General features: G+C 52.2%; 1 protein-coding gene across 2 annotated transcripts in view; it reads right to left on the reverse strand.

The window, feature by feature from the left end:
• NLRP3 (NLR family pyrin domain containing 3) overlaps window positions 1-11,193 on the reverse strand; it is a 32,455-nt gene extending 21,262 nt beyond the window's left edge. Inside the window, exons 1-6 of one of the 2 annotated variants that reach the window (XM_070517996.1) lie at window positions 11,137-11,193; window positions 9,388-9,447; window positions 8,900-9,220; window positions 5,315-5,413; window positions 3,045-4,812; window positions 852-1,022 (exon numbers count right to left, since the gene is read on the reverse strand). In XM_070517996.1, the coding sequence (XP_070374097.1) occupies window positions 852-1,022; window positions 3,045-4,812; window positions 5,315-5,413; window positions 8,900-9,176 (2,315 nt within the window). In that variant the 5' untranslated portion in view covers window positions 9,177-9,220; window positions 9,388-9,447; window positions 11,137-11,193. Of the gene's footprint in view, window positions 1-851; window positions 1,023-3,044; window positions 4,813-5,314; window positions 5,414-8,899; window positions 9,221-9,387; window positions 9,448-9,527; window positions 9,672-11,136 lie in introns of those variants that run through there. The other variant, XM_044778082.2, reaches the window with a different exon arrangement.
• Between the last annotated feature and the right edge of the window lie 1,782 nt (window positions 11,194-12,975).

A 12,975-nucleotide genomic window follows, 5' to 3' on the forward strand; every position in this document is an offset into this window, starting at 1 on the left:
GCTGTTGTGTGATGGGAGAAGGCTGGGGGCGTGGCCAGACAACTGTGGGCTCAACTCGGGGCGGGTGAGTCTGATTCACATTGTGGGCCCAGAGCAAGCACTTTGTTAATAAAGCTACAGGAGATTCCCTGTAATGGTTCAATCTATGCAAAATGTTGTGATGGGTTCCAGCCCAGATGGCCATTGTCGTGTATGACGAAACTCTCCAATTCTCTTCTGTGAGCACAGCTGATGAGGAAATGGAGGATGTTGAAGGTCATGCCCCTTTTGTCATATCACCAACAAATAACTTATTTTCAGTTCCCCTTCATTCTTCCCCATCTGAAACTTCCCAAACACCTGGCCTCCAATCCATTTCGCCTTCCCAATTGTTATGGGCTGAAGTGTGTCCCCACCCAAAAATCCATAGTTGAAGTCTTAATCCCTAGGACCTGAGAATGTGACTGTATTTGGAGACAGGGCCTTTAAGGAGGTAATTAAGCTAAAACCAGGTCATTAGGCAGATCCTAAGCCAACAGGACTGGTGTCCTTGGAAGAAGAGGACACAGAGAGACCATGTAGGACACAGTGAGAAGACGGCCGTCTACACACCGAGGTGAGAGGCATCAGAAGGAGCCAGCCCTGCTCACACCTTCACCTTGGACGTCCAGCCTCCAGGACTGTGAGAAAGTAAATTTCTGTTGTTTAAGCCCCCAGTGTGTAGCACTTTGATATGGCGGCCCCAGGAAACTAGTAAACCACTGATCTGGTCTGAGATCTTCCTCCAGTCCTCCTCTCTGTCTCTCTCTCTCTGTCTCTGTGTCTCTGTCTCTCTCTCTCACACACACACACACACACACACAGGCTCTTACCACAGTCTCTGAATGTTACAGCCAGGATGCTGGAGCATATCACATAACACCTTCATGCCGGAGTCCCCCAGAGTGTTGTCACTGAGGTTCAGTTCAGTGAGGCTCCAGTTAGTGCTCAGGGCTGAGAAGAGGCTCTGACAAAAGCTGGAAGTGAGAGAGCAGTTCACCAACCTAGAGATTGGAAGGAAGGAAGAAGGAGAGAAAAGAAAGTCAATCTCTAAGAATGACCAACTGAAGCCAGGGGCCAAGAGCGACTGGTACCAGTTCAGACAAAGGCCTCCCAGGGATTCAGAAATGAGTCACAGAACCAAAGATGGCCTCCTGAGGAATGAAGGCCAGGGGAGCCTTGGAAAGACCGCTCTGCACACCTACGGTGGAAAGAGAGGGAGCCTGTGACCTGGGCTGACTGTGAGCGCCCTCCGGCCCCTCCCTCGGGTGCCCCTCTTCTCCCTCCCTCATCAGTCAGCGTCCTGCCCACTCTGCTAAGTGATCCAGAGACCAGTTCTCATGTTGGCTGCACAACAGTGTCAGCAGTGCTCTCAGAAATCCCTAGGCCAGGCCACACCGTAGGAATAGCCAGAATCTCAGGGATGCGACCAAGCATGTCCATATTAGGTCTTCCAGGCGACGCCAGCGTTCAGCTCTCTTGCAAATGCAGATTCTGACTCTGTGGGTCTAGGATTCTGCACTTCCAACAGGCACTGGCTGGATGCCCAGGCTGCTGGTCCTGAGAAGGTTCTAGAACACACAAAGCAAGCTCCTGCCCTCAGAGGAAGGTAGCTGTCACGAGCGAGAAGGGGTCAGGCTCTTCACCAGGAATTTGAGTCTGGGTCCCTGCGAACCTTCCTCCAGCTGTGTGATCCTGCTCAGGTTTCTGGTTTCCTCAGCCTCACTTTTAGGGCCTAATGAGCAGGTCTGCCTCCTCCTTTCACTCCTTCTCTCTCTTTCTCCCCATCTCCCATCTTATTGCATGTTATTCTGAACTATTTGTCATCATGGAAGTGTACCCTGCTTTCCCACCTCCCTCCCTCTGAGCCCACTGCTCCCTCTGTCGGGGGCCCCTTGCCCGCTCGTGGCTCTCTCATGCCCCATCCTTCAGGATCCAGCTGGTCAAGGGCACCGTGTGCTTCAGGTCACCCTGCAAGTGTTCTTGCCATGGCCCATCCCCCTCTACTCTCTGCCCTTGTTTCTCCACTGTCCCCACGACCCAACCTTAAGTGGTTGTGAGCAGGACCTGGGACTCAGCCACCACAGAAGCCACAGTGGGTGGTCCTTGGTGAACCAACGATAAATAGAAAGGTTGTCCTGGTAGTGGTGCCAAGGCAGAGAGAGGGAGCCAAAAACGCATCCCTGTGGGGGAGGGTCCAGCTCCCTTTCTCCGTAATTTTGTCCCATGTCAAGTGCCTTCTGTGGAGGGGGAGCCCCCGTGTTCTCTGGGCCGCCACCTTCCGGCAGCCACTGTAGCTGTGGCGGTTCTGTGCAGGGACTTCGGAAGTCAGGCAACTCAACGGCTTCGCTGTGCAGACACCACACCTGGCTTCCAATCTCCTCGCAAGTCCGAGAGCAGACCCTGCAGAGGTGCCGCTGGTGACTGCCTGGCTGCAAACCCAACGTGGCCGAGAAGCACTCGGTCCTTCCCAGCCGTTTCCTCCACTTGCCCTCAGTGTGTGTGTTCCCATGAAGCTGGTCCCTCCCTATCGTCTCCTGCACACTCTCCCTCAGACCACATTCGCACCCACGTGCTGCCAAACCCTCCAGCACGCTCAAACCTCACTCCTCCAAGAGAGCTCGCCCGCGTCCAGCGCTAAGGCCCTCTGTCCTCTGCGTTCCTGGGACGGTCACTGGGGCTGTTTTGCTCCTGAGTTGTTGGCTGGCTGTGACCCACTGGAGCCCAAGTTGATGACAAACATTTTTATTCAACTCTCTACCCAACTCCATGCTGTGTGCTGAATTGCCATCCACCAAACATTTGCTTATGGTTTCGTTGGCTTTTTTTTCTCATCCCATTTGCCCGCCTACCCTCAGCCCATGAAGGGGTCTGGTGGAAATGGCTGGTGGTGGCATTATCACAGAGCTGTGGCAACTGCACTTGAAAGACAGTTGAGAAGAGGAGAGAGGAAGAAAGTGCCAAGAAGAAGGGGCCGGCAGGTGGAGGGCGTGTTCCACCCCCTGCCCGAAGCCGGGCCTCCTTACCGAGGAGAGTAGGTGGCATCTGAGGGGACACAGCGGTCCATGTCAGAGTGTCGAACTCCATCCTCTTCCTCTTCCTCCTCCTCCTCCTCCTCCTCCTTGGGCGAGTTATAGAGCAACCTCAGGGAAAGTGATTCCACGCTGCGACAGTTCTCAATACAGAAAGAAGAAACCACGTGGTCCATTCTGGTGGAGAGACTGATCTCGATTTTGGGGAAATAGCCCATGGCCCTCCGCACGAAGTCCTCCTCCTGCATCTCGTACAAGCAGTAGAACAGCTCCAGCTGGCTGGGCTGGGTCTGCAGCTTCTTGACCTCGGCTTTCACACTGATCCATTTCAGCAGCTCCAGCCTGATTTGCTGAGAGATCTTGCAACTCAGTTTTTTCTCCAAGTAGGAGGTTCTCTCCTGGTTTACGAGGCCAAAGAGGAAACGGACAACAAAAATCAGGTACCCCTTTTCAAATTTGCCGTAGTTTTCGAGAAGCACCGACACATCCCGGTTGGGAAGATTTGAGCGACTCCACGGCACGTTCCTCACACTGCCCTGCTCCTCGTCTTCCAGCAGGTAGTACATGGCAGCAAAGAACTCCTGGAAGGTCATGTGGATGAAGCTGTAGAATTTCTCGCAGTCCACTTCCTTTTGGAAGAGGTTCATCCTCAGGAAGGCGGACGCATCCGCCCTCTGCAGGCCGTGTTTCCTGAGGTCGCTCTCCTCAAACAGGATTTTCTGGTTCCAGATTCCATCCGCAGCCAAGGAGCAGAGACCCTGGACGTTGGCAGAGAGGTGCTGCTTCTGGCTCCCTCCTCGGGATTGCAACAAACTGGAGAGGAAGAAGACGTACACGGCGGTGGTGGTCTTGGACGTCTGGGCAAGGCTCTTGCCGCTGTCCATCTGCTGTTTCAGCCCAGTGCACACGATCCAGCAGACCAGGGGAATAAAGCACATGGTGAAGAGGATCTCGTTCTCCTGAATCAGCCTGAAGGCTTCGCGGGCCTGCTGCTCGTCTGAGAAATACTTAAAGAAATATTCCTTCCTCTTGGCCTCTGAGAAGCCCAGGATCTCCACGTGCCGGGGACGGTCCAGCAAGTGCTGCAGCTTCTCCAGGGCCACGGGTCTCGTGGTGATGAGCAGGGAGGCCTCGGGGAGCAGCCTCTTTCTGATGAGGCTGCTCAGGAGGATGTCTCCCCGCTCCACCTTCTGCCAGTCCGTGCAGAGCGCCTCCGTGTGCTCGTCGAAGGCGCCTTGTAGCTCGTCGAAGCCGTCCATGAGGAAGAGGATCCTGGAAGGCTTGCTCAGAATCTTACCTATGGGCGGCTTGGGGTCGGGGCAGCAGCTGACGATCAGGTCCCCCAGGCTCCTCCGTGTCCCGAGGCTCACCTCCCGACAGTGGATGTAGAACAGATAGTCAAACCTGTTCTTGTAAAGTTTCTCTGATGCCCAGTCCAACATGATCTTCCTGGCCAGGATTGTTTTCCCGATGCCCGCTGCTCCCTGGAAGACCACCGTGTGCACGGGCTCCGAGTGTTGGTCGTCCGGCTCGAACAGCAGTTCCAGGTTCATGGAGCTCATGGGGCAGTCCTGCGTCTTGGGCGAGGTCCTGCCGATGGCCAGCAGCTCCTGCTCCCTCTCCTGCTGGCTGCGGTGCTCCTTGAGGAGACACAGCCTGGTGTAGCGTTTGTTGAGGTTGACGCTCTCGCCCAGACGGGCGTTCCTGTCTTTGATACACTGGAACCTGCTTCTCACATGCTTTCTGTACTTCTTACAGTAATCTGCAGCAGAGATGGGAGGTTAGACTTTGGGAGAAGCCCGAGCACGTCCACTCGAGATGGGCTGTCCACAGGGGCCTGTGGTCGGTGGGGAGTGGGGACCAAAACTATGAAACGGGAGGTGCAGTTTCTCCCCACTGCTTGGGTATGGGCAGCACCAGAAATCTAAGATGTCAAAATCTTCCTATGCACGGCTGAGCAGAATAGTGAAGTGCCATATGTGTCCCAGTGGGGAAACCCTTTTTATTCGTTCTTACTCGTTTTGGTGGTCTGCAGCCCGTGCCTTTTAGAACCTGCAATATTCAGCCCCAGTCGCCTCCCCTTGTTGTGGGACTGCAAGGAGCCTCGTGAGCGTGGCCCTTTCTTCAGTGACACGGGATTCCCAGAGATGGGCCTCCACACCCCAAGAAGCAGGAGCACGTAGGGTGGCCAAGCTTCCCAGTTTCCCAGTGCCTTCCAAATTCGGTCTCCAAACCCAAGTGGACGCATCACCCTCATGGCTCACCTTTCTTTTTTTTACAAATAGAGATTCTGGAAAGGTACTCCAATAAACCAATCCACTCCTCTTCAATGCTTTCTTCCTGGCATATCAAGTGTGAATGATCTGAGAATAAAAGGAAAAAGACACAAAATGTCAAGACCCAGGACTCCTGACTAAGGTGATGTGACTGAGACCCAGTGGCCAGCACGGGGCGCAGGTCAGAGCTCCCCCCCCGGGCCCCTCCCAACCAGAGCACAGTTCAGAGCTGTGGGACGGGTGTGCAGTTGAACATCAGCTGGGGGTGTCCCTGCCATCCTGATTTCAAAGCAGCGGATATCGCCCACCCACCCAGCAATGCGTCCCTCTGTATCGAGTGGCAGAATCTCTCTCCCGGGCCCGGGAATCAGCTGGCCAACACGTGAGATGGGCACGGCCTCCCTTACCTCCTTTGTCCTTGGCAGACTGCCCCCCGCCAGGGGTTCTGCTTTTGAGGCCCTCCCCACACTCTCCAGTGTCCCCAAGAGGGCCATGGGCCAGCAGGCGCATCCTTCCTTGACCTCAAATGCCTGCAATTTATCTTACCCACATTCTGGGTCTTCAAGAGTGAGAATTACCAGTCTGCTTTATATCTAACTCCATGGTTCAGAATCCTGACCAACATTAGGAAGCTTTAAAAATACCAACTCCAGGGGCCGCCCCCACGCCCTAGTGCTTAAGTTCATCACACTCTGCTTTGGTGGCCTGGGTTCACAGGTTCAGATCCCAGGGATGGACCTCCACCATTCATTAGCCACGCTGTGGTGGCATCCCACACACAAAATGGAAGAAGATTGTCACAGATGTCAGCTCAGGGCTAATCTTCCTCAACAGAAAAAACAAACAAAAAACCCAAAACTGATTCCAGAACTCCAGCCAGGGATTCTTTCTCAATCCATCTGCGGTGGGGCCCAGGTACCATTGTATTTTAAAAGCTCCAACCTGCATCCACGGTTAAGAATCAAAGACATAAACAGTCACGAAATCACACATCCCAAGGACGCGTCCGTAGGAGAAATTTAGGCACGGGAGAACAGGAGTTGGCACAGGGGAAATACAGAGGATACCTCAGGTGGAGGGGAGCCCAAGAGCGACAGGAAGGGCTCTTGGGAGGTGTCTACTTATTCCGTGGGCAAGTGCTATTGGCAACCCAATCACAAAACAAAATCCAGACATTAACTCACACCAAAACCATAGCCTAATTCTTACCTAAAGCTGACCCTAGCCCCCCCAAAAACCTCCCCAAAAACCTGCTAACCCTGGTGATAACTCTTCTACCTTGAGACCCAGCTGGGGTTAGGGGCCAGGCTTTTGCCAGAGACACACGTGGCGTGGAGCCCTGGCCTGGGATCCAACTAGGACAGACCCAGGGGCAACCAGAACCTGTTCCAGGCCCACCTCACACTGTCGGGCAGCCCATCTCCCCAACGCTTCTCATCTTGCTAAAATGAAGCTCCACACCGATTGAACAGCAATTCCCCCGCCCCTGGCAACGGCCACTTTCTGTCTCCGTGAAGCTGACTGCGCCGGGCACCGCCGATGAGTGGAATCATTCTCTTTTGTGACTGGTTTATTGCGCTTAGCACCGTGAAATTAAAAGTTCATCTGAAAGTGCCTGCCTCATGGGGTTCGTGTGAGGAATGAACGAAATTCATAAAACTGCTTGGCAAATGACTTTTGCAACCATGATGGTCACACTCTACGGTGGTTGATGAGCAGCAGGCCCCAACACGGTTCTAACCGTGCTATTACAGCAGTTTCTCCAGAGCGCCTCACTGCTGTGTGCCCCCACCTCTGCCCCCGGGCTCTTTTTCTCCCCGTCATCACACCCATATTGCCGCCCCGCCTCACCAAGATTCTCCTTGGCTACCCAATCATTCTCACTCCTCCTTCCCACCAGCTCAACATCCCCATCCTGTGAGTTCTAGACCCTTCTGAGCCCTTCCTTGTTTTCCTCCCTTGCTCAGAACACCAAGCACAATGAAGAGCATGACCCCCACCATGCCCACGGAGAGGGAGGGAATTCCTTTTCTCCACAAATTACACAGTTCTATGAGGTGAGGGGCGGCCCCCTGAGCCATGGGAAGCAGACACCCAAGCTTGTGGCTGTGCAGGCAGATACCCGAGGAGCTGGGTGAGGGGTTCGGATAAAGTGGGACTAACCAGGGGTGTTCCCAGGGGTGGGTGAGCCCTGATGTGGGGTTTTAAAGGAACCAGAAAAGAGCAAAGTGCTTTCCTCCATCTTCTCACAGCACTATCATGAGAGGAAGAGAGAGGATGAGGCCAAGATAATAAAAGAAATTATTAAAAGCCAATCATACCAATTTAGATGCATCAAAGGGTACCATCAACAAAGTGAAAAGGAACACAGAGAATGGGAAAAAATATTTGCAAATCATGCATCTGACAAGGGGTTCATATCCAGGACATGTGAAGAACTCCTACAACTCAACAAAAATTGCAACGAAACCCAATTAAAACATGGGAAAAGGACTTGAAGAGACATTTCTCCAAAAGTAAATGAATGGCCAACAATCACATGAAAAGACACTCAACGTCACCAGTCAACAGGGAAATGCAAATCAAACCCACAATGAGCTACCATCTTACACCCGTTAGGATGGCTACTCTCCAAAAAAAACAACCATAAAATAAGTGTTGGCAATGATGTGGAGAAATTAGAGCCCTTGTACACTGTTGGTGGGAGTGTAAAATCATAGAGCCACTATGCAAAACGTTTGTGTGTGTGTGTGAGGACAATTGGCCCTGAACTAACAACTGTTGCCAATCTTCCAGTTTTTGCTTGAGGAAGATTGTCCCCAAGCCAACATCTGTGCCAATCTTCCTCCACTTTGTATGCAGGACACCACCACAGAATGGCCCAATGAGCCATGTGCATGTCCACGCCCACCATCCAAACCTGCCAACCCTGGGCCACCAAAGCAGAGCGTGTGAGCCCAACCACTACACCACCAGGCCAGCCCCTGGAAAACATCAGTAACCACAGAATTACCATGTAATCCAGTAAGTCCACTTCTGGGACTATACTCAAGTGAATTGAAAGCAGGGTCTTAAAGAGATCTGTACACCCATGTTCATAGCAGCATTATTCACCATAATCAGAAGCCAGAAGCAATCTGAATGTCCACTGACGGATAAATGGATGACAAAATATGGTATACACATACCATGGAATATTATTCAGCCTTAAAAAAGAATGAAATCCTGTCATATGAGACAACATAGATGAAGTTTGAGGATGTTATACTAAGTGAAATAAGCCGGATAGAAAAAGACACGTACTTTATGACTGCATTTATGAGGTGCATAGAGTAGCCAAATTCATAGAGACAGAAAGTGGTGGTTGCCTCGGGCTGAGGGGAGGGGGGAATGAGGAATTGTCTAATGGGTGTAGAGTTTTGCAAGACGAAAAAGAGTTCTGGAGATTGATTGCACAACAACATGAATGTGCTTAGGACTACCAAATTGTACACCTAAAAACAGTTAAGACAGTAAATTTTATGCTACATGTACTTTATCACCGTTAAAAAATGCCATCTTCCTCCCACTCACCCCACTCCGGCTCTTCCAGTTTAGCCTTCTCGTGAAGGTCTCTCCTGTTGATCGCAGCAAAAATCCACACGGCCATGGCCCACGCCTTCTCCTCCCCATTGCAGTCGATCATCAGGGTGGCCAGATCCACAGGATCTGCTTTCTCCGTCTGACCCCGAGGGGGTCGGGTGCAGCCCTTCTGAGGAGGATAGTCTTCCAAGTGCATCTTGAATTTCTTGAGGTCCGCGTCCTCCAGGTCCTCCAGGTAGCGTGCCAGCTTGCAGCGGACGCTTGCCATGCTCTCTTGCAGCCCCCGTCAGGCTCCTTGGGCATACGTCCACGCTGAGAAGTTGGACGGTGAAAACAGCATATAGGTAAGGACAGTCTTTTTCAAAGCCACCCTCAGAGGGAACTAAGCTATCAAAACCCCCAAAGATTGCAAGGAAAAAGTATCTCTGGGCTGTAACAAGTAGCCATCTTTAGTTTTGAAAAGTGAGTCAAATACTTACCAGAAACTTTGCTGTTAGCTCCGCACGGGACTGTGTCCTGAGCCATGGAAGAAAGGCTTCCTGTGGAGGGAAACAGTAATTAAACCCACAAACTCAGCCGCATTAACAGCGTGATGGAGGCCCACACTGCTTCATGGTACCTCCTTGACATATCGCCGGGGGAACTTGGTCCCACTGATTACTGGGCTATGACCCACGACAAGCTCTTCACTGTCCCTCGACTTCAGCTTCCTCATCCGTGAAATGACACAGTGGGGAAGATGGCCTCTACGTTCCTTCCAAGTGAAAGACTCTGGTTCCTTGTTTCTGTTTTGACCCGAGGAAAGACCAATGAGAGACAGAAGAAGGAGGCCAGGGAATGACTAACTGCGGCGATGGCAGAGCAACGCATGGCTAGAGAGAGAGAAGGGAGAGCACAGGGCGGGCGGAGGACAGGGTGGTCTGCAACCGCCCTTCTCTCAATCCACTGACTGATGGAAACTGAACTGAGATGGAGCTTGGGTTGCATGGGGGGAACAGCGAACACACACCTCACTTTAATGTCTCCTCATAAAATTTGTAACTATGACAATTATTAGAACTCACACATACTGAGAGCTTCTCATAGGCTGATGCCGCTCTGACGCTTTCTCCCATCTAAGTGCTCAAACCCCCCAGAGGTGTATCTATTCCTGGCCCTGCTTTATGGAAGTAGAGACTGTCTTAGAGAGGCTCAGCGGCTCGCCCAGAGTTTCGCAGCCAGGAAGGGACGAAGCCAGGATTTAGGCTGGGGTCACCCACTTCTGAGCTCATGCTGCTGACGCTGCGCTTTTCACAGCCTGAGAAGGTGGGAGACCGTCTCTTCCACCACTTAACTATGTATCTCAGACAGATAGGAACCAAGACGATCAAAGACAATAAAATAGCTGGTTAAAAGGGAAGCATTTATCACACACAGCTTTTCATTGTAGGGTCCCCTACTCAGCTTTCCTAACTAGACTTCAAGTTCCAGGAAGACTAGAAGTCAGCTGCCGTGTCTTTCAATCCTCCACAACTCCTAATTTCGGGTGGATGAACACATTGGCTTTGTTTGGGATTGAGCCCTTCATGTTACTCAAAGGCACAACATCAGCCAAAGCCATAAATGATGTAACGGGAGGGAGCGGCACTGTGAAGCAGTGGAACAAACTGAAAATTGTAACGGCCATGGTCTGATGTTTGAGACATCTCCAACGTGCTCGTCTCTCCTTCTTCTATCTCCATTCTTACCGCTCTGCTCCTGGCCTCATTCACCCCCAAGTCCACCCCCTTATGTGTTTGACGGGGTGTGAGGGTCTCCAGACAGATCCACCAGCTCTGCAGACCCTCCCAGGTCCTGCTCCATCCGTCTCTCCATCACATCAGGACTCTGCCTCTGGTGTTCCCCTGACCTTAACCATAGTGCACTCTGCCCTGACCTTTACCCACTCTGGGCCTTGGTTTCTGAGGACACTCATTTTCTCATACATGTCCCACCCATCCACTCCCTGGTGGAATGCTGGAGTCATGGGTGTAAGCCATGGTTGCTGCCCCTGTCCTTGCCCCCTACGCACACACGCACTTGCACACACAGAGCCCAAATGATAAACATAAAAGAACATTCCAGAATCGTTGTTGGAGGACAGACTTGGAGGCTGGCAAAAGAAATCCCAAGTCCATTAACCAAGGCGAGTCTGGCCCTCGACACCCCCATGCTTTCTCCGTCATCCCCCTCCATGGAGCTGGACTCACCCACATGCGGCCTCAGGAACAGCCCAGGAGGAAACTTGATGAATTTATAGTGGTCATGGCAGAGCAGGGGCAGGAAGGATGTGGTCTCAGGCTGGACTGAACAAGCTTGCATCACAGGCAAAGGCAGAGACCGAGGTTACTCACAGCCCCGGATTTTCCAAACTGAACAAGTAAAGAAAGAAAGAGTGTTTTCGAAGCTGAGCCTGGCTGTAGCCAGAGAAGTTTGGCGTTTCCTTGATGAGACTCAACCGGTGCTCAATGGACGCTCACTCTGACTCTCACAGCAACCACGTGAAGTGTTGTAACAACAGAGGTGAGACTGGGATGGGGGATCCCGCAGAGTGGTGGGCACAGTCGAGAGTATGACCCATGCCCTTCCACACCGTCACACAGAGGGGTCACAGGAGGTGCAGGTGCTCTTATCGCCTGTTCATTTTTTTAAAACCGCCGCATGGAGGTAAGTATATACCCGTGAAACCATCACCACCATCAAGGCCACAAACACATTTATCACTTCCCAGACTTTCCTCCCACCCACCCCTTTATTATTATTATTATTATTGTTTTATTATTGTTACTATTATTGTGTGTGTGGTAAGAACACTTAATAGAAGGGCCTGCCCTTTTCGCAAACCTCACCTTACAGTCCAGTGCTGTGGACTGCAGGCCCTGTGCTGCACTGGAGCTCTGCCGGACTTAGTCATCCTGCACGACGGAAACTTCATATCCTTTGACTAATGCTCCCCCTTGCTCCCTCTCCCCAGCCTTGGCAACTGCCATCCTGCTCTCTGTTTCTATGAGTTTGACTATTTCAGGTTTCTCATCTAAGTGAGATCATACAGTGTTTGTCTTTCTCAGTCTAACTATTTAACTTTGCATAATATCCTCAAGGTCCATCCGTGTCATCACAAATGGCAGGATGTCCTTGTCTCTCATGGCTGGAGATATACATATGTTTATATATACACGGCATCGCCTTTGTCCGTTCCTCCACTGATGGACGCTCAAGGTGTTTCCGCGCCTCAGCTATAGTGAACAACGCTGCAGTGAACACGGGGGTGCAGGCAGCTCTTCAGGATCCTGGCTTCAATGCCTTTGGATAGGCACAAACTCTACTTCTTGACTGACGGACACACTTGCTCCACCGACACCTACGGAGCGCCTGGTGTGCGCCAGGCACAAACACAAAGCTGAAAAGCGCCTTCCCCGAGAGGAATTGGAGGAGAGAGAAGCACCAGACCTGCCTCCCTGGCTCTTGCAGTACCTGCAGGACCACAGTCTGACAAGGGCGTGAGTCCTACAGAGTCTGGAGGGCGAGCAGTGCCCAGCACCCCAGGCGAGGGCAGGAACCCCTGGAGGGAGAAGGACAGGCATCCAAGGCCAGCAGAGGGGCGTTGGCAAGTGCCTCGGTTTCCTCGCCTGTAAAGTGGGGACAACAGTGGTGCCAACTGTAGAGGGTTGTCATAAGGACTGAGCGAATAGGTGAATGTGAGGCCTTTCTGGCAGAGCCTGGAGGTCAGCTCCGGGCCCTGCCGTTGTTACAGAAGCACACGCAGAGCGCTTGGAGGGAGGAGAGAGGGGCACCTGCCCCTCCTGAAGCAGGGCGGGAGGCAGAGCCGAGCCTCAGGTCGTCAGGGCAGGCTGGGTGCAACAGCAGCCAGACGTGGGTGCTGAGGCCACAGAGAGCAGATCAGTCAAGCTGGAAAGGAAAGGAGCCCGCTGGCTTGACCAGGGATTTTTTTCTTGAGGCTGAGGGAACTTTTCCTTTTTCCTTTATGCCTTTCGGTGGTATTTGAAGTTTTATGGTTTTGCCATGAACACGCATTACTCATCAGAGTA

The sequence above is a fragment of the Equus asinus genome, chromosome 9 (assembly GCF_041296235.1).
Source record: "Equus asinus isolate D_3611 breed Donkey chromosome 9, EquAss-T2T_v2, whole genome shotgun sequence".
Lineage (NCBI taxonomy): Eukaryota > Metazoa > Chordata > Mammalia > Perissodactyla > Equidae > Equus > Equus asinus.